This window comes from Scyliorhinus canicula, chromosome 5, assembly GCF_902713615.1.
Source record: "Scyliorhinus canicula chromosome 5, sScyCan1.1, whole genome shotgun sequence".
Taxonomy (NCBI): domain Eukaryota; kingdom Metazoa; phylum Chordata; class Chondrichthyes; order Carcharhiniformes; family Scyliorhinidae; genus Scyliorhinus; species Scyliorhinus canicula.
The window spans coordinates 118104065-118131670 of record NC_052150.1 but is presented as its reverse complement, the minus strand read 5'-3'; the positions used below and the strand labels follow the sequence as shown (position 1 = coordinate 118131670).

The following is a 27606-nucleotide window of genomic DNA, read 5'->3' as shown; positions in this document are numbered from 1 at the left end:
GGATTTATTTCCAGTTATTCTGAGGAGAATATGATGTATGTGCCTTTGTTCTGAATCACTCCAATCCTTGTGATTGTGCTCCTAAAATGAAGTAAGCTCCTAAAATGGAGTAAAGTAAGGATTGCATTGCTAGATTTTGTTCTTGAATTTACCTCCAGATGCCTTTTTAAATTCCCCCTTTTATATTGCCATGTGGTGTTCCTGACTTTTAAATTTCCCGCCTTTCCTCCAGCACTCGCAGACACCAGCATGATCACGTCACACGCTGGCCAATCAAGGTCAGGCGGTGCGTACGGGGCTGGCACGTGGTGGGAGGCTCGGTATGGCGTTGCAGGTGAGACGGACAGGCCCAGGCTCAGGCCTGGGCTTCACTCGACTGACCATGGTCACGACCGGGGTGGGAGGAGGAAGGAGGAGGAAGGAGGTGGCAGCGACGGCTCTTGGTCTTCAGCTGCTTCTCTTTAGAAGTTACATTTTTGCCCTTCGGGTATAAACTGTACTTCGCCTGACGATTGAGAAACCCCCCGTTTCTTCCCTTCGGCTTCCATTGACCACTAAAGGTTGGAATAAGTCAAGCAGCCTTCTTCCATTGAGGATGGGATGAATAATGGCTCACATGAATAATGGCTCACATGGAGAAAGGCTCACATTTGCGAAGTGCCTTCAACGACCACCGGATGTCTCAAATCGCTTTGCAGCGAAATATGCAGTTTTAAATTGTAAAAGCAGCAGCCAATTTGCACACACCCACAGACAGCAGTTCATAACCAGATAATTTGCTTTGGTGATGTTGATTGAGGGATAAATATTAGACAACAGGAGAGTTAACTCCCTCCTTTCTTCCAAATAGTACCGTGGATCTTTTACATCCAGCTGAATAAGCAAATGGGGTTTCATGTCTCATCAGAAAGACAACACCTCTGTTAGTACTGCACAGGAGTGTGAGCCTTGATTTTTGTGCTCAAGCCCTGGAATTGGACTTGAAATCAGCACCTTGTGACTCAGGGGCAAGACTGCTACCATCTTAAACTCTGATGTAGCATGGTTCATTAATCATCCTGGCTGTGGCATTTTTGGGAGTTTATATTTTACCAAGTAAAACTCCCCCTTTGTTTTTGTGGTATTTTCGTGTATGTGGTTAAACTTTCAGATGTTTATTAGATGTGATAGTCTCAAATGACTGGCTGGCTCTTTGCCCATCATCATAAAAGTGCTCAAATGGTTTTATCTCTTAAATATAGATAATATCTTAGTTACTGACAAAGTGTAGAAATATGTGAGGTCTGTTTGTTTTCTGTTTAACTTGTTTACAATCAGACAAAACAGCTCCTGAATGCACATAATTAATCATGTGATGCTGTTCAGGATTTTGCATATTGTGTATAAAATGTGACATATAAAAGGTAAAGTCGCCACAGTCCCAGATGAATATAGGCTGCTTTCGCATTTTGAGGGGGAGAGCTGCTGACTGGTGGTCGTTAACCTGAGGATCACCACACCTCAGGCGAGGGATAAGGTTGAGAAGCTGGGCCTTTGTGAATAACCTATATGAATGACATATATGACATGCAGGAGTAAAATATTTAACACCTCTTTTGGCTAACTCAAAGGGCATCAACCCAAATAAAGCGATTAAAATGATCTCTTAGGAGTTCACAACTAATAAAACCCAAAACATACAAGAGAAAGGAAGGTTGATTAATTATATAATATTATTTCTCTTAACTACTGCGCACTCTAGTCCCTGCAATGTACACTTGTGGAAGACCTCAAGCATACCACTGGCAGACACCACCTGTTCCTTTGCTGGATCTACCTGGGAATGAACAAATTGATGTAAGAAAGATGGGCAGGTAGAACCACCTCCCCACAGGCTACATCCAATATGGAGGCACAAAACCGTGCCTGGGGCCTCCATGTATCCTTGCTGCCAGTATTCTCTTCCCACCCCCCCCCTTCCCAAGTTTTGTTTGCTTGGCCAGCTTGTTGCGCTCCATGGTCCCTCTAGAAGAGAGCATTGCTCATGCACGACCTCTTTGTTCCCTGTGCAGCATATTCCCAGTTGCTTCACGACTGCTCATCCATGCAGCTCTGAGGAAACATGGCTCCTGCCCTCCACCATTTTAACTGACTGCTTCTGCCTGCATATCAGGTACCTGGCCTCGGACCTTAAGTCTATAGTGCACTCCAATGATATTGTACCTGATCTCATTGCATTTTAGCCTAAAATTGCAATTGCCTTCCACAATCTTGAACCCATGAACAAACCAAGAGAATTTCATAGCCTCTGAAGCAGTATAAAATGTAGCTCTTAACTTCTATTTGCTGAATTCCTAAGTCCTGAGCTGTCTTATTTATCAAGTGCAATTCAAGCTTTCAGATTGTGGCTTGGAGCTGTGTTTAGGAGGCCATACCCAGCACAATGGGTCTCCAGGCCAAGACACAGGGAGGCAGTGGCATAGTGATTTTGTTACTGGACTAGTAAACCAGAAGTCCAGGATCATGGTTTTGGGACTCGGGTTTGAATCTTGCCACTGCAGATGGTGAAATTCAATAAAAATCTGGAATTAAAAATTCTAATCATTACCATGAAACCATTGCCGATTGTCATAAAAACTCATCTGGTTCATTTATGTCCTTAAGGGAAGGAAATCTGCTGTCCTTACCTGGTCTGGCCTACATGTAACTCCAGAACCACAGCAGTGTGGTTAACTCTTAACTGCCCCCTCGAGGGCAATTAGGGATGGGCAATAAATGTTAGCCCAGCCAGCGACACCCATGTCCAATGAACAAATTAAAAAACACTCCAGATTCTTGGACCTGGCTGAGCGGTAGTGGCGGAGAAGGCTGATTAATAATTTAGACGAAGGAACAAAATGTACTATTTCCAAGTTTGTAGTTGAGACAAGTGGGAGGGTGGGAAGAGGATGCAGAGATCCTTCAGTGTGATTTCGGCAAGTTGAGTGAGTGAACAAATTAATGGCAGATGCAGTATAAATGTGAGGTTATCTGGTAGCAAAAACAGGAAAGCAGATTATTATCTGAATGGCCATAATTAGGAGAAGGGAATGTGCAATGAAATCTGGATGTCCTTGTACATCAGTCATTGAAGGTAAGCATGCAGATGCAGAAGGTGGTAAGGAAGGCAAATTGGCTTTCATAGCGAGAGAATTTGCGTACAGGATTGGGGATGTCTTGCTGCAATTATACAGGGTCTTGGTGAGGCCACACCTGGAATATTCAGTGCAGTTTGGGTCTCCTTGTCTGAGGAAAGATGTTCTTGCTATAGAGGGAACGCAGAGAAGCTTTGCCAGACTGATTCCTGGGATGGCAAGACTGACGTATGAGGAGCGATTGATTTGGTTGGGATTGTATTTGCTGGAGTTCAGAAAAATGAGGGGGGTTCTCATTGAAACCTTGAAAATTCTAACCAGACAAAGAAGGAACGAGGGGGTCACAATCTGAGGATACGAGGTAGACCTTTTAGGACTGAGCTGAGGAGAAATTTCCTTACCTAGAGCAGGGGTGGGCAAACTACGGCCCGCGGGCCGCATGCGGCCCGCCAAAGGTCTTTATGCGGCCCACCAAGTCATTAAAAAAAAAATGTTTAAAAAAATTTTTTTTTTTTTTTTAATTTTAAATTTTTTTTTAAGGTTAATGGGGGGCTGTTGGGTTACTTACTGGTATAGGGTGGATACGTTGACTTGAGTAGGGTGATCATTGCTCAGCACAATGTCGAGGGCCGAAGGGCCTGTTCTGTGCTGTACTGTTCTATGTTCTATATGAGGCGCCCAGAATCATAACCGGGTAAAGTAATTATTTTACTTAATATACTATGCGGCCCTTTAAAGTTGTGAATTTCTGAATGTGGCCCTTGCACGGAAAAGTTTGCCCACCCCTGACCTAGAGAGTGGTCGGCCTCTGGAATTTGCTATCACTGAAAACAGTTGAGGCCAAAACACGATGGGCGTGATTTGATGGAAAATGTCTAAGTGCCATGTTTCTCGATGGCCATGTTGGCGAGATCGCGGCCCATATTTAACGACACTCAGTGCCCGAAATTAACCCCCATGAGCTTTTTGCCATTACTGGCTCTGCCGTCTGATTTGGCAGATTCGCGCCTCAGCATTTCACCACTAACAAGGGAGAGAGACCCTTTTAAACGCTCTCTCACCACTCATTCCCAGTCAACACATAAGCATGGCAACGAGCAGATATGCTTCTCTTTTTAGAAAGCCGACTTGGCCAGGCTTCTCGACTTTGTGGATGCGAGACACATCCTGAAGCAACAGTCTTTCCAGCAGGGTGTATCTTGGCAACCTGGAGTACTCCTTCCAAATCTTCCACACAAAGTCCCTTACCGACATGTACCGAAACTCACTTCCCCTCGGGAACTCTACCCTCTCCTTTATTTCATCTATACTGGCAAACCCTTATTCCAGATACAAATCCCTCACCTTAACCAGCCCCACTTCTCTCCACTGCCTATACATGACATCCATCCACCCTGGTTCAAACCTGTGATTTTCACACAACAGTGTTAACACTGACATCCCCTCTTTCCTAAAGTGCCTCCTCAGCTGGTTCCAGATCTTCACCGTGGACTGCACCACTGGGCTCCCTGAGTATCTGCTCGGTGCCATTGGCAATGCTGCCATCACCATAGCCCTTAAGCTGGACCCCGACAGAATTCCTCCTCCATCCGAACCCATTGCACCTCCTTCCCACCATCGCCTCACCTACTCCACATTCACCGTCCAATCGTAGTAGCAGGTTCGGCAACACCAACTCTCCTTGCTGCCTCTGCCGTTGTAACCCTTGTCCTCCTAACCCGTGGCACCTTCCACGCCCATACAAAGTCTGCAATAATTTTGTCCCGTTTCCAGAAGAAGGCCTTCGGTATAAAGATCGGGAGTATCTGGAAAATGAACAGGAACCTTGGCAGAATGATCATCTTCACCACTTGGACCCGCCCCGCCAAAGTCAATTGCAACGCATCCCACCTCTTGAGATCCTCCCTAGCCTCTTGCACCAGCTTTGTTAAATTCCACTTGTGAAGCATCGTACATTCCCTCCCTACCTGAATCCCCTGAAGATCCCCTTTCTCCACCCTCTTCACCAAGCCTTTCAGGGGTGCCACAGCACCTTTGGCCTTCAAGCAATCCTCCTGCATCTCCTTCCTCTGCTGGCGGAACACTTCCTTGATGAAGGCCATCAACTGTTCCATCTGGGGCATTCCGACTTGCACAAGCCCTTACCCCTCGGCCATCCTTCAACTGGCTGCTGCGCAACAGGTCCCTTCCAACTCCTTGGCCACGTCTTTTGCCTTCTGCCGGCATACCACTCTCGGGGGGGGGGGGGGGGGGGGGGACTACTCCCCTGACTTTCAACTACACCTTTCTGTCGAAGTTGCACCCAATGTAGAGTAAAAAGAGCTCTTTACTATGCCTTGAAGCAGGAGCTGCCTTGTGTGCGACCACTCACACCGTGGCCGCCATTGGAAGTCGGTCCATTCTGTGATGACTATGGCTGAGGGCCTTGACATTATGTCCCAGTCAATGAGGGACATGACCCAATCGCAGATGGACATTGCCAAGGCACTCCAGAGCATGGTCCAGTTACTAACAAGCATTGCTGAGGGCGTTGACACCATGGTGCAGAGAGCAGGCATGACTGGCAAAGTCAAATGATGCCGAGACCTCTGGAGCTCACTCCAGCTGCCCCAGTCCCATGGAGACCCCCGGGCCCATACGGGGACCGTTAGGGAGGAGGAAGCGCTGGAGGCTAACCTGAGGCCTATAACCAAGGAGATGATGGCAGTCTCCAGTTCATCCAAATCTCTCTATCTCTCTCTCTATCTCTCTCTCTCTTCCTCCCGCTCTCCTGACACTGACTCACCTCAAGGGCAGCGGGCAGAACAGGGTGGCACGGTGAATCCAGTGACACCGGTAAGTCGACTGGGGCCCTCCGGACGACGTCCGCCAAAGGCATCAAAGGCCATAAGGCGCAAAAAGCAGCAGACTGCCTCCACCTCTGATGTGCACCTTCAGGACATACTTTGATGTAGCCGGAGACCAGGAAAGATCAAGAAGAGAGGATCACTGAGTGGGCACTAGAGGGGGGCACCTGTCTGTAGCTAGGGGAATGGTAATGTCAAATGAAAATGAAAAAATGAAAATCGCTTATTGTCACGAGTAGGCTTCAATGAAGTTACTGTGAAAAGCCCCTAGTCGCCACATTCCGGCGCCTGTCCGGGGAGGCTGGTACGGGAATGTTCACAATTAAAACACATTACACCTGATCCATGTGAAACCTCTGTCACATTAATGTTCACAGCGGGCTTGCCTGCATCCCAACCCACTGTTGCCCTCTGCTTACCCCGCCGGCCGGACACAGTGGTCCGAGATCAAAAGCCTCCAATGCGGAACTCGTTTAGAGGATGGGAGTGAATTAGCTGTCAGCAGAATGACTGTCAGACTTTGGCATGAACTGAGGAGCACCAGCTCACCTCACAGCGAGTTATCATCACTCTCTTACTTTGTATATTGACCCGCTGACAGTGCTAACACAGGCCCATCATCCTGGGATGATGTTACAGAGACTCTTGGAAGGTAGAACAGGGTATTTGGGGGTGTGGGAGTGTTGAGGAATGGAGGGGGAAAGGGGGGAAATTAGTGAGAAGGAGAGGATTGGGGGAGGGTGGATGGGGGGACTGGAGGGATTGAGGGAGAAGGAGGAATTGGGGGTGTGGGGGGGGGGAAGGGGTGAGCTGACGGACAAAACTTTGTCCTTTGAGAATCGGGTGAGGATGAGGGCTTCCCTGACCCCCTGGGCATGCTGGATGCTTGCCGCTTCCCCTGTTCCATTCTCCTGCGCTTACTGTTTCTCCCCAAGTTCGCCCTCACGCCCCTCCTGGTCTGGCTCCTCCTCTTCAGATGAGGCCGCATGTCTGCCTCTTCTCCTCAAGCATGTTGGATCGCTGCTGTATCAGATTGCGCAGGGCACAGAAGACCACCACAAAGCAGAAGGCCCTCTGAGGGTGTACTGGAGTGCACTACCAGAATGGTCCAGGCATCGGAAATGCATTCTGAGCGGTGTGAGGCACCGCTCAATGTCAGCATGGGCCTCGTTATAACAGATCTCCGACCTTTGCACTGGTGTCATCAGCATGAACCTCAGCAAGTACCCTTTATTCCTCAAGATCCAACCCGTCATCCTGCGATGGTCTTCAAAGACACGGGATTTCTGAGTGTCCCTGGATGTAGCTGTCATGAATTTTCCCTGGGAAGCGTGCACACACATGCATGATCCAGGAGATAGTGGTGGCACACGAGTTTAACATCCAGGGAGTGGAACCCCTTCCTGTTAATGAAGTGCACTCTCTGATGCTTCTGTGCGATCAAGGCGACATGCGTGCCATCTATTGCTCTGTGGAGCTAGAGCATTCTGGTGATGGCGGAGAATCCTGCAGCAGGGAAACTTGGCGATCCTACTCAAGCTCAAAGTTGATAATAGTCTGATACCCGGGTATACAGGGCATTTGTGACCTCACGGATGCACTTGTGGTCCATAGCTTGGGAAATGTTGCAAAAGACCCTGCTCAAGCCCTAGAATGGACTGGTTGCATAAATGTTCAGCGCTACTTGACCGTCACAGCCATCAGAAGCGAGTGACCTGCTCTTCCACGGGGTGCCATGTCGGCGAGGTGTGGCACACTGTCTCTTTGTAGAGACCGAGTCTTATGCGGGAACTTTGGGCAGCACGGTAGCACAAGTGGATAGCACTGTGGCTTCACAGCGCCAGGGTCCCAGGTTCGATTCCCCGCTGGGTCACTGTCTGTGCGGAGTCTGCACGTTCTCCCCGTGTCTGCGTGGGTTTCCTCCGGGTGCTCCGGTTTCCTCCCACAGTCCAAAGACGTGCAGGTTAGGTGGATTGGCCATGATAAATCGCCCTTAGTGTCCAAAAAAAAGGTTAGGAGAGGTTATTAGATTACGGGTGATGTTACCATCAATTCACTCGGAACACGATTGGAAGTAAACTGTGGTTTTAATAGTCTGACAAATGAGCCTTCCTGCGCCCAGAAGAACTGAGGGCAGGCTCACACGGCTGCAGCACTTTATACTTCTGGTAGTGGGAGGGGCCATGGGCGGAGCCAAGGGCGGAGCCCTGTACAAGTTCCTCATCTCCCCCTATGGGCAGAGCCACGCAACGGCTCACAGAGCCCACAAGGACATAATACTATACAATACAATAGAGTGAATTACATTCACCACATTCACCCCCTGGTAAAAAAATCAAGTCTGGCGGGGGTGACTGGTCTACAGGTTGAGCCGGTCCGGTGGCCGAGTCGTCCTTTGGGATCAGCGGAGCACCGGGGTTGCAGGCTCTTCGGGTGGCTGGGTGGTGACGGTCGGTGTGGGTATGGGGGTGGCCTCCGGGGGTGTTTCGGTTCAAGCTTCCTTACTGACCAGTGCGACGGACGAAGGGGAGCGCAGGAAACCTATAGGCGTGGGGGCGCAGGGCATGGGCAGGAAACCTATAGGCGCGGGGGCACAGGGCGTGGGGGGTTGGGTGGGGTGTAGTGTGAGGGGTACCTCGGCGGCAGTGGTGGTGGATCCTGCAGGCGCCAGGTCCCGGAGGGAAACGGTGTCCTGACAGCCGTTGGGGTATTCAATAAAGGCGTAGTGTGGGTTCGAGTGAAGCAGTAGTACCCTCTCTACTAGCGGGTCCGTTTTGTGTGCCCGGACGTGCTTCCGGAGGAGAACCGGGCCCGGTGTCCTCAACCAAGGTGGGAGCAAAGCCCCCGTGGTAGTGCCCCTAGGGAAAACAAATAATCGTTCGTGAGGGGTCTGGTCGGTGTCGGTGAATAGGAGGGACCTAATTGCATGGAGCGCGTCGGGGAGGACCTCCTGCCAGTGGGAGGTCGGGATATTCCTGGACCAGAGGGTCAGTAGGACGGTCTTCCAGACCGTCGAGTTCTCCCTCTCCACCTGCCCGTTCCCCCTGGGGATGTAGCTCGTAGCCCTGCTCGAGGCGATGCCCTTGTCGAGCAGGTACTGACGCAGTTCGTCGCTCATGAAGGACGAACCCCTGTCGCTGTGTACGTAGCCGGGGAAACCGAACAGGGTGAAGACACTGTGCAGGGCTCTGATGACTGTGTGGGAGGTCATATCGGGGCACGGGATGGCAAAGGGGAAACGGGAGAATTCATCTATGACGTTGAGGAAGTACAAATTTCGATTGGTCGAGGGGAGCGGCTCTTTGAAATCGATGCTCAGGCGTTCAAAGGGCCGGGAAGCCCTTACCAGGTGGGCCTTGTCTGGTCTATAGAAGTGCGGTTTGCACTCCGCGCACATCGGGCAATCCCTGGTGATGGCTTTTACCTCCTCGGTGGAGAAAGGCAGATTTTGGGCTTTGACGTGGGCGAGCTGGGTGACCCCCGGGTGACAGAGGTCGTTGTGGATAGCCTTCAGGCGGTCGTCTTGCCCGCTGGCGCATGTGCCGCGGGACAGGGCATCTGGGGGCTCGTTGAGCTTCCCCGGTCGATATACGATGTCATAATTATAGGTGGAGAGTTTGATCCTCCACCGCAAAATTTTATCGTTTTTGATTTTGCCCCTTTGCGATTTGTCGAACATGAAGGCAACCGATCTTTGGTCGGTGGTGAGGGTAAACCTCCTACCTGCGAGGTAATGCCTCCAGTGCCGTATGGCTTCCACAATGGCTTGAGCTTCTTTTTCGACTGAGGAGTGTCGAAGTTCCGAAGCGGAGAGGATTTGGGAGAAGAAGGCGACTTGTCTCCCTGCCTGGTTCAGAGTGGCGGCGAGAGCGACCGCTGAGGCGTCGCTCTCCACCTGAAAGGGGACGGATTCATCTACCGCCCGCATGGCGGCCTTGGCGATGTCCTCCTTGATGCAGTTGAAGGCCTGGCGGGCCTCAGCTGACAGTGGGAAGAGTGTGGTCTTAAATAGTGGGCGGGCTTTGTCCGCATACTGGGGGACCCACTGGGCGTAATAAGAGAAGAATCCCAGGCACCACTTGAGGGCCCTGGGACAATGAGGGAGATGGAGTTGTAAAAGGGGGCGCATACGGTCCGGGTCGGGGCCCAGGACTCCGTTTTCCACGACATAGGCGAGGATTGCTAGTCTGGTAGTGCGGAAAACGCATTTCTCCTTATTGTAGGTGAGATTGAGTTTCTGGGCGGTTTGGAGAAATCGGTGGAGGTTAGCGTCGTGGCCCTGCTGGTCATGGCCGCAGATGGTGACATTGTTCAAGTACGGAAACGTGGCCCGCAGCCCGTACTGGTCCACCATTCGGTCCATTGCTCGTTGGAACACCGAGACCCCATTCGTGACGCCAAAGGGGATCCGGAGGAAATGGAAGAGGCGGCCATCTGCCTTGAACGCCGTGTAGTGGCGGTCCTCCAGGCGGATTGGGAGCTGGTGGTAAGCAGACTTCAGATCCAACGTGGAGAATATGCGGTACTGGGCGATCTGGTTGACCATGTCTGCAAGTCTGGGGAGGGGGTACGCATCGAGGTGTGTGAACCGGTTAATGGTTTGGCTATAATCAACCACCATCCGGAACTTTTTCCCCGGTCTTGACGACCACCACCTGAGCTCTCCAGGGGATGTTACTGGCCTCTATGACTCCCTCACGTAGGAACCGCTGGACCTCGGCTCTTATGAATACTCTATCCTGCAGGCTGTACCGCCTGCTGCGAGTGGTTACTGGTTTACAGTTAGCCGTCAAGTTAGCGAAGAGTGGAGGGAGGTCGATGTTTAGAGTCGCTAAGCTGCATATAGTGAGTGGAGGTGGGGGTCCGCCGAAGCTGAGTGTGAGGCTCTTGAGATTACATTGGATATCGAGCCCGAGTAAGAGTGGGGCGCAGAGGCCGTGGAGTACGTACAGCTGGAAATTAGGGTAGCTGGTGCCCTGAATCGTTAGGGTTGCGACGGTGCGCCCTTGTATGTGGACCAAGTGCGAGCCCGAGGCGAGGGAGATAGTTTGCCTTGCAGGGAAGATGGGGAGCGAACAGCGTCTTACCAGGTCAGGATGTACGAAGCTCCCGGTGCTCCCGGAGTCGAAGAGGCACGTATCCTGTACCCGTTGATTTTAACGGACATCATCGAGCTCTGGAGGTGCTTCGGACGCGACTGGTCCAACGTGACTGCGTTGAGTTGCAGGTAGTCGGCGGCTCTATCAGCAGTGCTGGAGTGGCCCCGTGATGACTGTCGGCTGAGGTCGTAGTCGTCGAGGTGAACTTCGGTTGATGGCCAAGATGGCGGCCCCCGTTGATCGCACGTGGCAGGTGATGAAAAAGATGGCGTCCAAGATGGCGCCCCCCATGACTCGTACATAGCTGGCCGATTGGGGGAGGATTGCCAAGATGGCGGCCCCCATGAGTTGCACATGTCGGGCGGAGTCGGCAGACGTGCTGCAGCATTACGGGGTCTGTTGGCCTGCGAGTTGGGGGAGGCGAGTGCTCTGGACTGCGAGGGAGTTAGAGAGTTTCGATTTCGCCAGGCATACTCTGGCATAATGTCCTTTGTGACCGCAGCTGCTGCAGGTCGCGTTGCGGGCCTGGCAGTGCAGTGGTGGGTGTTGGGGCTGGCCACAAAAATGGCACGCTGGTGCTCCATAGTGAGTGGGTGGCCGTGCGGCGCAGGCCTGTGGCAGTCACTGGTCGGGGGTCCATGATGGGGTCGCTTAGTCCGCGGGGAATGAGTTCAAACTTCGGAACCCGACCTCCATAGTAGTTGCTAGCTCTACCGTGTCCTCCAAGTCCTGGGCCCCTTTCCCGAGTAGTCGCTGGCGCACATAGTTAGACCTGAGCTGCGCAACGTATACATCACGGACAGCGAGTTCCATATACTGGGAGGCCGTTACAGCCTGAAAGTTGCAGTCCCGAGCAAGGGCTTTTAAGTCGCGCAGGAAGTCCTCTAGCGACTCTGCGGGGTGCTGGCGCCGGTAGTGAAAATGTGCCGTGCGTGGACCTCGTTTATCGGCCGCACGTACAATCGGTCGAGCGTAGGGCCTCTGTATAGGAGGTGGTACAATTGAGTTGCGTAGAGATGCGATGGCTCACCCGTGCCTGCAGTAGGTTGAGTTTCTGCTCCTCTGTAGTCTCGGAGGTGCTCGATTCAGCCAGGTAGGCCTTGAAACACCGAAGCCAGTGTAGGAAAATTTCCTTCGCCTCTTGCCTGCGGGTCGAGTTCTAGTCGATCAGGTTTGAGGGCTGATTCCATAGTAGTTTTCTTCAAGTTTTCTAAGACTATTAAATTGATGTAACCATCAATTCACTAGACACACGATTGGAAATAAACTGTGGTTTTAATAGTCTTACAACTGAGCATGCCTGCGACCAGAAGAACTGAGGGCAGGCTCACACGGCTGCAGCACTTTATACTTCCAGTAGTGGGAGGGGCCATGGGCGGAGCCAAGGGTGGAGCCCTGTACAAGCTCCTCATCTCCCCCGATGGGCAGAGCCGCGCAACGGTTCATAGACAGAGCCCACAAGGACATAATACTATACAATACAATACAGTGTGAATTACATTCACCACAATGGGGATAGGGTGGAAGTGAGGGCTTAAGTGGGTCGGTGCAGACTCAATGGGCCAAATGGCCTCCTCCTGCACTGTATGTTCTATGTATCTCTGTATACATGCGGTTCCTCATCCCTCATCTCGAAAGACCAACAACACCTGTACACTGGGCTTTCGCTGCTGCCCCCTCTGGGTCCCCCTCAGCTTGATGGGTACAGACTGGTGGAGTCTGTATGGATAGCCAATGTGGTGCCGTTATTCAAGAAGGGAGGAAGGGATCAACCGGGAAATTATTGGCCAGTCAGGGAAACCTTAGTGGGTTGGGGAAAGTATTGGAGGCAATTCTGAGAGACAGAATTAATCTGCATTTGGAGAAGCAGGGATTAATCAAGAACAGTCAGCATGGTTTTTTTTAAGGGAGGTCATATCTGACCAACTTGATCAAATTTTTCAAAGAGGTGACCAGGTGTGCAGATGAGGGAAATACATTTGGCGTGGTCTACTTGGACTTCAGCGAGACTTTTGATAAGGACCCACATGGGAGACTGATAGCGAAGGTAAGAACTCATGGGATTCAGGGAAATTTTGCAAATTGGATCCAGAATTAGCTGAGTGGCAGGCAGCAGAAGATGATGGTCGAGGGATGTTTTTCTGACTCGAAGCCTGTGCCTAGTGGGGGTTCTGCAGGGATCAGTGTTGGGGCCCTTGATGCTTGTGGTTTATATAAATGATTTGGACATGAATGAGGGTTGTTCCGTAAATTCATGGATTCTATGAAAATTAGTGGGTGATAAATAGGAGTATAGCCTTAGATTCCAGGAGAATATAGGAAGGCTGGTCAGATGGGCTGATCAGTGGTAAATGGAATTCAATCTGGTTAAGTGTGAGGTGATGCACATGAGCAGGACGGACTAGGCAAGGGAATACATGATAAAAGGCAGGACCCTGGGAAGCACCGAGGATCAGAGGAACCTTTGTGTGCATGTACACAGGTCCTTTAAGATAGCAGGTGAGTAAAGTGGTTGAGAAGACATATGGTTTACTTTCCTTTATTAGCCAAAGAACAGTGTTTAAGAGCAAGGAGGTTATGCTGGAATTGTATAAAACTTTGGTTAGGCCACAGCTAGAGTATTGTGTACAGTTCTGGAATCCACATTATAGGAGGGGTGGAATAGCACTGGAAAGAATGGAGAGGAGATTTACCAGGATGTTGCCTGGACTGTAGAGTTTTAGTTATGGAGAGAGATTGGATAGATGTGACAGGGAGGGGACATGATTGAGATGTATAAAATTATGAGGGGCATAGATGGACCTTTCCTTTTGGGTGAGGGTATCGATGACCAAGGGGCATCGAGTTAAGCTAAGAGTCTGGAGGTTTAGAGAGGATGTGAGAAAAACATTTTCACCAAGAGGGTGGTGGGAGTTTGGAACTCACTGCCTGAAAGGATGATGGAGACAGAGATCCTCAAAAAATATAATAAATATTTAGATGTTCACTTGGCATACAAGGCTTTGGGCCAAGTGCTGGAAATTGGGATTAAAATAGTTAGGTTGTTTTTGACCTGCACAGATGCAATGGGCCGAAGGGCCTTTTCTGTGCTGTCGACCTCTGTGACTCTGATTCTAAGAACATCCTTCCTCCAATAAGGAGACTAATATTCAGGCATGGTCTCCCCAAGGCCCTGTGTAATAGCAGCAAGACATCCCTATTCCTGTACTTGAAACCTCTCACTATGAAGCCCCCCTCTCACTCTGAAGACCAACATACCATTTGCCTTCTTTACCGCCTGCATGCTTACTTTCAGCAACTGGTGTACACCCAGGTCTTGTTGCACCGTTTCTCTATATACAGCCATCCAGATAATCTGCCTTCCTGTTTTTTCTGCCAAAGTGGATAACCTCACATTTATCCAGTTTATTCTCCATCTGCCATGTATTTGCTCATTCACTCAACTTGTCCAAATCACACTGAAGCATCTCTGCATCCTCCTCACCGCTCACCCTCCCAACCAACTTTGTGTCATCTGCAAATTTGGAGCTATTACATTTAGTTCCCTCATCTAAATCATTAATGTATATGGGGAATAGCTGGGGTCCTGGCTAGTCACTGCCTGCCATTTGTAAAAAGACCCATTTATTCATACTCTTTGTTTCCTGTCTGCCAACCAGTTTTCTATCCATCTCAATACATTACCTCCAATCTCATGCGCTTTAATTTGACACGCCAATCTCTTATGTGGGACTTTGTCGAAAGCCTTCTGAAAGTCCAAATAAACCACATTGTTATGACGCCCTGGGCTAGTGCATGGTCAATTCTAGCCCTCCAGACCCCGGAGTCCCAACACAAGTGAATTAAGCAATAATTCTTCTAAAGTTTATGAGATCTTTGGCCCTAGTTTGCTCCAATGACTTATAGGCACCAGATTTGTAAGTGAAACACCACAATTGTTTATTTACTACAACAGTAGAGATAGAGCATGCAATAATTATACCAGAATAACGGCCAGCCAATCTACTGCTCCCTCCTTTTACCGTCCCACCCTCTACCTAAATACACACAAAAGATACACAAGCAGAGGGAATGGGAGGGGAAAAATAAAACAGGATTTATGCGAGATGGAAGATGGGTTCCCTTGCTTCGGATGTTGACGTTTTTTCAGCTGACTGTCCTTGCAGGACAGGGAGAAATTAACCATGGATTTGTGGCTAATGAAGATCTTCTGGCTGGCACATGAGGGTAGAACTCTCATGCTGTAGAATTTACTCCAGGGAGTCACTTTCATTTTTATTAACCTGGCCTGTTACTCAAAAGAACAGCCTCAAGCCTGTTTAATTCTTATTTGTTTCTAACTCCACTAGAATGACCAATAGCTTGTCTGAGATGAGAATAGAGTTCCCCATATGAGTGTTTAAAAGAATTTTAAACTACTGACCCAGCCTTCAGCTAGTGGCTTGTCTGGATCTCCTTAAGATTTTCTTTGTCTCCACTGATGCCCAATTCTCTGCCTGGACTGTGGTCTGTCTTGGTTTCCAGATTCACTAACATGTCCTCCAGCTTTGCTGAAAATAAAATAGAAGTCCCCTCATGAGATTTTAAAGATGGTTCTTTGAACAACTGGCCCTGCCTGTAGCTGTTGCTGGACTGGATTCCTTGCAATTCAGTCTGACTGGAGAGAGAGAGAAAGGTCTCTATTTTGATAGAGTCCATCAGGTAAGAGAGAGAGATCAGGGCTGACCCTCCAGCTTCAAACCTAAACTGAAAGCCTTCCTGTCCTTGGCAGAGCATCACAGAACAGTTGGCACCAATCAGCATGGACTATCAGCCAAGAGCCTGGCAAAGTAAACCGCTCTGGACGACAGCCAAGCCCATCAAGATGAGTCATCACCATTGCCAGCTCATCCTGCTGGATTCCTTTATTTAAATTAAAGGCCAAGTTCATCTTAAAGGTGTAGGTCCTACTAATTAGCCAGGTACAAAAATTATAAAAGGCAAAACAAAAGAAAGAATTCCCAACTTTTGATCTGTTCTTGTAGCATGAGTATTTATGTGACTGGATCAGTTAAGCTTCTGGCCACTGGTGACCTCAGAATATTGATGGGGATTTGATGATGGTAATACCAGTGAATGTCGAGGAGAGATGGCTAGACTTTGTTGTAGGTCGTCTCGCACATGTATGGTGGGAATGTTATTTGTCACTAACAGTCTGAGCTTGAATATTGTCCAGTTCTTGACGCAATAAAATACGGACCCCTTCATGATCTGAGCAGTTGCTAATGGCACAGCAATCAACTGTGAACATCCCCATCTCTGACCTTATGCTGGAGGGGAGGGCGTGGATGAAAGGGGCAAAGATGGTTTGGCCCAGGACACTGATTGAGAAACTCCTGAGGCTGAGATGATTTACTTCTAAAAACCACATTCATTTTCCATCGTGACTCCATACTGTGAAGAGTTTGCCTTTTGATTCCCATTAACTTCAGTTTTGCGAGGCATCTTGACCCCACACTTGGTGAAATGCTACATGAAGTCAAGTACAGTCATTTATCTTTCATGGGGAGGCAGTGGCATAATGATGCTGTTACTGAACTAATAATTCAGAGGCCCAGTTAATGCTCTGGGGACACCGGTCAAATCCATCTTCAAGCCCACTGCTGTGGTGTATTCCTTTTAACTTTCTGAATGAATTGCAATTAGCATCAAGATAAATTCAGTTTGCTCTCAACAGTTAGTGATAATGTCAGAGTCTCTTTTGGTTAACACTTTACTGGCATGTTGATTTTCATTATTCTGATTAGTACTATATTCCCATCCTAGATTTCCACAATGCCCCCAATGTGCATTAATAGAATGGAGTACAGCTCTGAAGAATTGAATATCCCTGAGCGATGCTAACTGATGCAGAGACGTTTGAGGTCCAAAATGTATTCGCCCACTGTAGGGGAGTTTGAGGTTCACAAATAGTTTAATTAGGAAGAAGATCCTGGAGTTAACTTAAATGCCACAGCCCTTGTGCTGTAATGAAAGTACAGAAACAGGCAGCATAAAAAAACGTAATATGATGGAAATAATCAGTAGGTCTGACAGCACCTGTGGAGAGAGAAACATATTTAATATTTCAGGCTGCATGTTTTTCTGAAACATTGCAAGAAAGATATTGGTTATCACCTGAAAGGATAGAGTGTCAGTGTTTGAATCTCTTTTGCTTCCTTCGGTTCTCATGGCTCTCCCATGCTCCTGTGTAGTCACCCTGTCAGTGTAGTCACCCTGTCAGAGGCAGTCTTGAGCTGTTTTGGCCCTATTCTTGAATTCCCCTAATTGCCTCTGCCTCTGTTTTGCTCTTTACTTTTAAGAATGTTGAAACTTATCCTTTCAATTTTAAATTCAAATTTATATCATTTTTCTTATTTTTATAAATTTAAAGTATCCAATTATTTTTTTTCCCAATTAAGGGGCAATTTATTGTGGCCAATTCACCTACCCTGCACATCTTTGAGTTGTGAGGGTGAGACACACACAGAAAATTTGCAAACTCCACACGGACTGTGACCCAGCTGGAATCGAAACCGGGTCCTTGGTGCTGTGAAGCAGCAGTGCTAACCATAGCACCACTGTACTGTCCACATTTATATCAATTTAACTTGTTTTGTTTCGTAACTTTATCTGGTAATTTGAACAATAAATTTGAGTGCTATCTACTGTTGTTTTGTAATTTGTAACAGTATTTTTTTTCTACAGTTCAATTTGACCAGGAAAGCAAATCCAGTTGAACTGAGAACTATATTTCTGAAGGTATGTAACTTTACTAGTAGTTGACTTGGATTTTTGTGGCGTAGGACCATCTCGGGAACCATTTATAAACAGCAGGTGGGACCTGATTCCTGGCACACCCTCCATTTTCGATTGTGCATGATGGTTAGTGAGTCTGCACCTTGAACTCCAAAACTGGCTGGCTGTATTGTTGGTGACAGCATCTCCTAGACCAGGGGTGGGCAAACTACGGCCCGCGGGCCGCATGCGGCCCGCCAAAGGTATTTCTGCGGCCCACCAAGTCATTAAAAAAAAAAAAAAAAAAATTTTTTTAAAAAAATTTTTTTTTTTTTTTTTAAATTTTTTTTTTAAGGTTAATGCGGGGGGGCTGTTGGGTTACTTACTGGTATAGGGTGGATACGTTGACTTGAGTAGGGTGATCATTGCTCGGCACAACGTCGAGGGCCGAAGGGCTTGTTCTGTGCTGTTCTATGTTCTATATGAGGCGCCCAGAATCATAACCGGGTGAAGTAATTATTTTACTTAATATACTATGCGGCCCTTTGTGAATTGTGAATTTCTGAATGTGGCCCTTGCACGGAAAAGTTTGCCCACCCCTGTCCTAGACCCTCACAATTTTTATGGAGTTGGGTCAGCTCCTCCATGACTTGTGGCCCATGGATCTAAGTGGAATCGGAAATCATAGTCTGGATTTAGAACTTAGAGCATAGAACATACAGTGCAGAAGGAGGCCATTCAGCCCATCGAGTCTGCACCGAACGACTTAAGCCCCCACTTCCACCCTTATCCCTTAATGTCTGGATTGGAGGGTAGGTCTTATGAAGAAAGGTTGAGGGAGCTAGGGCTTTTCTCATTGGAGCGAAGGAGGATGAGAGGTGACTTAATTGAGGTGTATCAGATGATGAGAGGGATAGAGTGGACGTTCAGCCACTTTTTCCTCGGGTGGATGTAGCTATTACAAGGGGGCATAACTACAAGTTTCATGGTGGAAGATATAGGAGGGATGTCAGAGATAGGTTCTTTACTCAGAGAGTGATTGGGGCGTGGAATGCACTCCCAGCTATGGTAGTGGAGTCTGACACTTTAGGAACTTTCAAGCGGTTATTGGATAGGCATATGGAGTGCACTAGGTGACTAGAATGATTGGGAGTAGGTTGATTTGTTCTTAGTTTCAGACTAGTTCGACACAACATCGTGGGCCGAAGTGCCTGTACTGTGCTGTACAGTTCTATGTTCTGTAACCCCCTCCTAACCTTTTTGGTCACTAAGGGCAATTTATCATGGCCAATCCATCTAACCTGCACATCTTTGGACTGTGGGAGGAAATGAGCACCCGGAGGAAACCCATGCAGACACTGGGAGAACGTGCAGACTCTGCACAGACAGTGACCCAGCTGGGAATTTGGGAACCATTTAAACGCTATGATATTAATGTGCCCCCTCCATTACAACTCTGACCTCCACCAATTGCAATGGCCACTCATACACTCCATGCCAACTTATATCCCTTACATGCTCATTCTTCAGATCTATACACAACAGTGACCCCTATGCTGACATTGGCAGGTGTTGTACTACTCTTGGAGGGTGGGGGAGGTGGAAGAAAAATAATACCCATTCGCAATCTTCATTTGAAAAAAAGCTACTGTTCCTAAAGTGTGAATCAAACAGCCCATTAAAGTGTCAATAACAGAGGCTTTAAACACTTAATATTTTGTAAATAAATATTGTCACATTGGCAAGAGAGATCAGCGTAAAAAGCCCAGTCTCATAAAAGGATTATCTAAGTAGAGTTCTGTTTTGACTGCTGGAGAGAAATTTTTAATTTTCTTGATTGACATCTTTAAATGGTTATAATTGATTTTATTCTGTGTTTACCCTGTAACAGGGTTGTAGGAACAGCAGTTTTATTTGAAATTAAGATTTGTGAATGGGTATGTTATGAGTGGCTGCACACATCTCATTGTTACTATGGGGTTCAGTGCTTCTGTACATAATGTACATTGGATGATTGGATATGGACAGGTCATGAATTAACATGGAGGGGCCATTGAAAATGAAATGAAATGAAAATCGCTTATTGTCACGAGTAGGCTTCAATGAAGTTACTGTGAAAAGCCCCTAGTCGCCACATTCCGGCGCCTGTCCGGGGAGGCTGGTACGGGAATCGAACCGTGCTGCTGGCCTGCTTGGTCTGCTTTAAAAGCCAGCGGTTTAGCCGAGTGAGCTAAACCAGCCCCCTAAACCATTGGGGGCGAGTGTGGGGCATGAGGTGACTTCTGAGTTGATATAGGGACTATAAGGGTTCATGAGAGTTGATGAGGGCATGCAAGGGCCATAGTTTGGTGTTGGGGCTATGGAAATGGTTGAATGGGCATGGAAGGGACATTGATTGGCATGTGGCAGCACGATTATAGGAGGCCTTGGGGACATGAGTTGCCATGGAGTTAGCACAGAGAGTGTATGGGGATTAGGAGTGTGGTTGAGGGCCGAAAATGTCACAATACAAGAAACAAGAGTAAGCCTTTTAGCTAACTTGCCCCGGCTCTGAGTTGCACCCATGATCACATTCGTTCCTGCTCACGTTTGTTCTGCCGATGGTAGGTCTGATGGTACAGCCACCACCTCCCACCGCTGTGAAGTTCCTGGATTTGGAGGCCTTTCTACAGAGGCAATAATGGCAAGCAGGGATATTTCCCTACTTGAGCTACCTGCATTGATAGCTAAATCTGTGGTTCTTATTTCCTTTAGTCCGTGTATATATACATATGTGTGAGTATAGTATATATATTTCTTAAATTATAGCAAAAGCCATGATTTACCAACGAGATCTACTTAAGATATAAAAGTATATCACAACAGCTTGTTTAATATAAATAACCTTTTAAAAGAACAAGACACAAAATTCCCATCTGCAACTGCCTTGAATTAAATAATGGGTGGGACTTACCAACCAACCCGCCGCCGTGTTTTTCAGTGGCGGAGGTGACCCGCCAGCGGGATCTACTGGTCTCAGTTATCAACGGGATTTCCCATTGACAGCACCCCTCATCGCTGGGAAACCCGTGCGCTGGCATGGGACCAGAGTTTCCCACGGTCTGAACAGCTGGTAAATCCCACCCAATGTTTAATGATGGAGTTTGTGTATGCATTTTAATATGAAATGTAAGACCAGATTGAGGTGGATAATTTATCAGAGTGAGATATAGAACGTTCTGCAGCACTAGAACTTTTCTGGATTAAATCTTTTCCTTGTGTTACGATCCGAGTTGATATAACTGGACGGGAAGATCCCATTATGAAACTGGCTCAAAAGATCATAACTTTTATTTCTTAAAAAGAAAATTTGAAGGAACAGTCACAGGACAGCTAATTAGTTTTAACAACAAATCAAAATGTATTAAACATGAGAAAATTGGATTGTCCATCTAAGAAACTGTGTTACTGGTCACAGGTTCTGTGGGTCCTTGTATGGCTGATGAGCCCGATCCTAGACCACACCGCATCTTCGACCGCACACTTGGTAGGTGCTTCTGGGAGGTGGGATCGGTCCTTGAATACTACATTGCTGGTATTCCTTTCCATTGTTTCATTAACACACAGTCCCCTTTTTAAAAAAAAATGTATTTTATTACAAACATGTATCAAAACAGGTTACAGCAAATAAACACCCCGGGAAACACAGTCCCTTTTAGCACACGGGATGATTGTGAAAATACACTCTCCTCTCTGAATACCAAATTAATGTTTGTGGATGTCTCCTCGGAATCCCCTCAGATGGTAGGCGCAACGGCACACTGGTTAGCACAGGTTCAGTTACAACCCTGGATGACTGTCTTGTGTGGAGTTTGCACATTCTCCCCGGGTCTGCATGGGTTTCCTCCCACATTCCAAAGATATGCAGGTTACGTGACTGTGATACCGTTAATTCACAGTGAGACCCTGAGAACGTAAAACATCCATGAACTTGCCTGTCAGATGTACAAATGAGTGCCACCCACTGGTGGCCGGACTATATATGGCCCCGGTGAGGGCAGAGCCAGAGGCGGAGTCCACCGGGGTTCCAGTACAGTACCTGGAGGTAGCCCATATTATCACTTCCAGGTCATGGGTCACATTATTATACAAGCAGTACAGACAGCTCATGCATTAGGTGAAGTACATTCACCACATTCACCCCCGTTAAAAAAAATCAAGTCCAGCGGGGTGACGTGGAGTCCATTAGAGATTCACTCTGTCTGGAGGCCGGATCGACCTTTTAGACCTCCTCCGCTCTGGCGATGTGGCGGGCACGGTCGTTGCAGATGGCGACTCCGGGGGCATCGTGTCTGGACCTTGAGCCGCAGTCCGGCGTGTCGGAGGCGGTTGGCGGGTGGTGGTAGTGTCGGAGGTGGTTGGCGGGTGGTGGTAGGTGGTGTATGGCGGCAGTGCCGGTGCAGGCCAAGACAGGAGACCCAGGGGTGCAGGGGGTGGCTTTAGGCAGCGAGGAGGGGGGCGCGTTGGCAGGGGAACCAGCTGGCGCTATTTCTCGTAGAGAGACCGCATCGTGCCGTCCGTCCTGGTGCGCGATGCAGGCGTACTGGGTGTTGACGTGTAGCAGCTTGACCCTCTCAACCAGAGGGTCGGTCTTATGGCTCCTCATATGCCTCCGGAGAGGGACAGATCCTGCGAGTTATCAGCCAAGATGGAAGCGAGACCCCGGAGATGGACATCCTAGGGAAGAGAAACAAGCGGTCGTGACGGGTCTCTTTCGTGGCTGTGCAGAGGAGTGATCTGATGGAGTGGAGAGCATCGGGGAGGACCTGCAGCCAGCGGTGGGGTCGAGAGACATCTTGACCGGAGGGCCAAAAGGACGGCCTTCCATACCGTCGCTTTCTCCCTCTCCACCTGTCCGTTTCCCTGCGGGTTATAGCTCATCGTCCTGCTCAAAGCGATGCCTTTGCTGAGCAGGTACTGATGCAGCTCATCACTCATGAACGATGTGCCCCGGTCGCTGTGGACGTACGCAGGGAAACCGAACAGTGTGAAGATGCTGTGCAGTGCCTTTATCGCAGTGGCCGAGGTCATGTCGGGGCAGGGGACTGCGAAGGGGAAGCGGGAGTACTCGTCGATGACGGTTAGGAAGTATATATTATGGTTGGTGGACGGGAGGGGCCCTTTGAAGTCCATGCTCAGGCGCTCAAAGGGCCGGGAGGCCTTACCAGGCGGGTCTTGTCTGGCCGGTAGAAGTTCGGTTTGCACTCCGCGCAGCCTTTGCAGTCCCTGGTCATGGCCTTGACCTCCTCGGTGGAGAAGGGCAGATGGCTGGCCTTAATAAAGTGGGTAAGCCAGATGACTCACGGGTGACAGAGGTCATTGTGGATAGCCCGAAGCCGGTCAACGTCCGCGCTGGCGCATGTGCAGCGGGACAGGGCATCTGGGGGCTCGTTGAGCTTCCCAGGACGATACTTGATATCGTAATTGTAGGTGGAGAGTTCGATCCTCCACCTCAGGATTTTGTCATTTTTTATTTTGCCCCGTTGTGCATTGTCAAACATGAAGGCGACCGACCGCTGGTCGGTGATGAGGGTGAACCTCCTACCGGCTAGGTAGTGCCTCCAGTGCCGCATGGCTTCCACTATAGTCCCGTTTTCCAGCAAGCGCTGCCAGATGTAGTTCGATCGGACCCCAGCTACGTAGGTGTCCCGGATCTGTAGATTCATGTGTTCCTCCGTGGTCACGTCCCGGTAGCTGCAGTTCCTCGCGAGTAGGGTCAGTTTTTCCAGATACTCATCTAGCGATTTCCCCAGCACGTTGACGGCGAGTCGTGAGGAGATGTCGGGCGTACACCTCGTTTACAGGCTTTACGAAATGTGCCTTGAGGGTTGCGACCGCCGTCTTGTACGTGGCCGCTTTCTCGATCATCACATAAATTCGATGGCTCGTCCAAGCGTGGATGAGTCGCAGCTTGATGGTTTCAGTGGGAGGTGTTGTGAAGGAGTCGAGGTACGCCTCGAAGCAGCGGAGCCAATGTTCAAAGATCTCCTTGGCTTCTGACGCGCGCGCGTCGAGTTCTAGCTTATCTGGCTTTAGAGCGGCTTTAATGATGCTGTCGATGGATATTAAATTGTGATACCGTTAATTCACTGTGAGACCATGAGAACGAGTGAACATTAGGCTTTAATACCCATGAACTCGCCTGCCAGAGTCGGCTGTAAAAATGAGCGCCACCCACAGGTGGCCATGACTATATATGGCACCAGTGAGGACGGAGCCAGAGGCGGAGCCCACCTGGGTTCCAGTACAGTACCTGGAAGTAGCCCGTATCATCACTTCCAGGTCATGGGTCACATTATTATACAGGCAGTACAGACAACTCATGCATTAGGTGAAGTACATTCACCACAGTGACCATGATCCAAGTTTGGGGTTATGGGCATAGGGCGGAGGAAAGGGCTTAGATAGAGAGTGCTCTGGAGAGTGCTTCTATAGACGTGAGATTTTGCAAACTCCACTCCCAAATACGCACTTTAAAATCTTGGCTCATAAGTATGCTTTCCCTTTGCAGTTTGCATTCCGAAGTCTAGAATCGCTTTTCCAAATGACACTTTTAAACAAAGGTTCTGTTCCACGTTAAAAACAAATTCATGAGTTTTTTTTTGCAAAAAACACACTTTTTCAAATAACACAACAAACCCTCAACTAGTGCAGTATAGCATAAATGTTATCTATACAGGAATACAGAAAAAGACAGGAGAACAGTAACACAGTTGGTTCAGCATAATCATTAAACTCCATGCTCTTCTAACCCTAACCCTTTACACAAGGAAAACCAATGAACGCATAAGCTATAGAGGAATGGGGAGAAAAGAATAAAGGTGTGAAAATATGGGAAAGTGGTACACAGCTTTATGTGTAGCGCGTTCAAAGCAGTGCTACATAACTTATGGAAAACCTTGTAGGAGAAAATCAGACATTATGGAACCTATATATTTGAGATAGGGATCCCATACGTTTTGGAATGCATCTGATTTCGAAAGGAGTATGCAGGTTCGGAGTTCCATTGGGATACATTCCATGATTTTATGCCAATTCTGAATTGAAGGGAGCTTTATCGCTAGTCCAAGAGCAAAGGATGTGCTGCAAAAGTTGGGATATTACACATTCTTTTCATTAGTGTCTATAATTCTCCTACTTGGGAGCCTCAGAAATTGGAACAAATTCTAAAGCCATACCGAATATCTCCTCGAGATTTTTAGGTACACTAAATCAGTCGGATTTAATTTTGACACAGGACCACACACAAATGTAGGTAGTCACCCTTGACTACCTTATACTTTTGACATAATGAGGATATAGAAGTGTCAAACCTGTGTCTCAAGCTTGGTGTAATCTGCAGACGGTGTAGTATTTTTGAACTGAGTCTCCTTCATTCTATTACAGACTGAGATATTGGCATTTTCCCATATATTACCCCAAGTCTCCTCATCAATATTCATTTTGAAGTGCTTTCCCAAGACTGCAGGATTTCTAATTTGCTCACAGGATCCAGAACATAAAACTTGCTGAGTAATTGCTTGGGTCCGTGGATATCAGGATTTTTTTCCCTGGGGAGACCGAAAAGTCGAGATGCATAGTTTAAAAAAAATATATTTTATTGAAGCATTTGTAATTTTTACAATTTAACATATTGACATTTCTAAAACAACCGCGTGGGTCGACGCACAAAATGCCCCTAAAATAACAACACACAATAAACCACGTACCCCACTTCTCCCGTCCTATCCCCAATTACCCGTATACTAAATTCCCTGTCCTTATTTAACATTACCATGCCTCCTATTTTCCTCCCCCGCCCCACTATTCCCCCCCCCCCCCCCCCCTTTACTGCTGACGTTCAGTTTTTGTGAAAGAAATCGATGAATGGCTGCCAACTCCGGGCAAATCCCTGTATGGATTCTCTTAAAGCAAACTTGATTTTCCCCAGACTGAGAAACTCTACCATATCGCTGACCCACACTCCTGATTTCCTACTCCACGAAGAACCTACTCATCCCGCCTACTGTCATGTGGGCCTTGGGGACTACCTTGAACTGAATCAAGCTGAGTCTAGCACAGGACGAGGATGCATTTACCCTTTTCAAGGCTTTTTCCCACAGTTCAGCTTCCAGCTCTCCTCCCAACTCCTCTTCTCACTTCCTCGTCACCTCTCTGATTAAGGGGTCCCTTCTCACTCTAACAATTCAGGGGGAGGCGAGGAAAGCTTGGGACCTGTCTCCGTACAAAGTCCCGCACTAGAAGATACTGAAACCCGTTCTCTCCCGGCAAGTCAAACTCCTCTAATGGCTCCAAGGTCGGGAAGCCCTCCTGGATGAATAGACCCCCAGACCTCTCAATCCCTGCCTGCTGCCATACCTTAAAGCCCCCATCCAGCACCCCCCCGGGACAAACTGGTGATTGTCACAGATCGGTGACCATACTGACTCCAGTCTCATATGCTGCCTCCATTGCCCCCACTCCCTCAGAGCTGCCACCACTACAGGACTTGTGGAGTACCGAGCTGGCAAGAAAGGCAGGGGCGCCGTCAGTAAAGTCTCCAGACTCGTATCTTTGCAGGATGCTGCCTTCATCCGCTCCCAAACTGACCCCTCCCCCACTACCCACTTCCTGACCATCGATATGTGGCAGCCCAGTAATAGTTAATAAAGCTCAGGAGAGCCAATCCCCCTTCTCCGCGGGCCCATTCCAGGAGTGCCCTCTTTACTCTCAGGGTTTTACCCGCCCATATCGCCACATTATTACGTCTGAAAAAAGCCTTTGGGACAAAAATCGGGACACTGAAAAAAGAAAAGCAGTCTCGGAAGGACCGTCATCTTCACCGTCTGACCCCTCCCCGCCAGCGTCAGTGGGAGCATGTCCCATCTACAAAAATCCCTTCTTATTTGATCCACTGCTTTGGCCAAATTTAACTTGTGAAGCTGCCCCAAATCCGTGGCCACTTGAATCCCCAGATACCTAAAACTCTTCCCAACCACTTTAAAAGGTAGCTCCTTCAGCCTCCTTTCCTGCCCCCGTGCCTGAATCACGAACATCTTTTTCCCATGTTTAACTTATAGCCTGAAAATCACCCAAATTCTCCTAATACCCCCCCCCCCCCCAAGGGTCCGTGATATAAAGCAGGAAACCGTCCGCATAGTAAGAGACCCTGTGCTCCATCCCTCCTCTCACCATTCCCCTCCAGGTATTCGCTGCTCTCAGAGCCATTGCTAAGGGTTCTGTGGCCATGGCAAACAGTAATGGGGAGAGCAGGCATCCCTGCCTTGTTCCCCAACAAAGACTAAAGTATTCTGACCAAACTTGGTTAGTTCTCCCATTTGCCACCTGGGCCTGGCACAGTAGCTGGCCCCATTCTGTAAATCCCTGCCCAAACCCAAACTTGCCTAAAATATCCCTTAGATACTTCCACTCCACTCGGTCGAAAGCCTTCTCCGTGTCCATGGCAACTACCGCCTCAGCCTCGCGCCCCTCCGCTGCATCATAATTACATTAAGAAGCCGTCTAATGTTGGATGTCAGGTGCCTGCCCTTTACAAATCCCGTCTGATCCTCCCCAATTATCTCTGGGCCACAATCCTCTTATCGAATGGCCAGGATCTTTGCCAATAAGTTTGGATCTACATTCAAGAGGGAGATTGGCCTGTATGATCCACAGCTCTCCACATCCTTGTCACGCTTCAGGATGAGAGAAATTGATGACTGTGTGATAACATTGGGGGGAGTACTCCCAGCTCCTTGGACTTGTTGAAAGCCT

General features: G+C 48.5%; 1 protein-coding gene across 6 annotated transcripts in view; it reads left to right on the top strand.

Moving 5' to 3' along the window:
- The first annotated feature begins 257 nt into the window (after nucleotides 1–257).
- LOC119966204 (calcium-binding mitochondrial carrier protein Aralar2) overlaps nucleotides 258–27606 on the top strand; it is a 413059-nt gene continuing 385710 nt past the window's right edge. For 5 of the 6 annotated variants that reach the window (XM_038797538.1, XM_038797535.1, XM_038797537.1 and 2 more), the window contains exons 1-3: nucleotides 258–334; nucleotides 17785–17838; nucleotides 21272–21340. In XM_038797538.1, coding sequence (XP_038653466.1) covers nucleotides 323–334; nucleotides 17785–17838; nucleotides 21272–21340 — 135 coding nt within the window. In that variant the 5' untranslated portion in view covers nucleotides 258–322. The remainder of the gene's footprint in view (nucleotides 335–17784; nucleotides 17839–21271; nucleotides 21341–27606) is intronic. The other variant, XM_038797536.1, reaches the window with a different exon arrangement.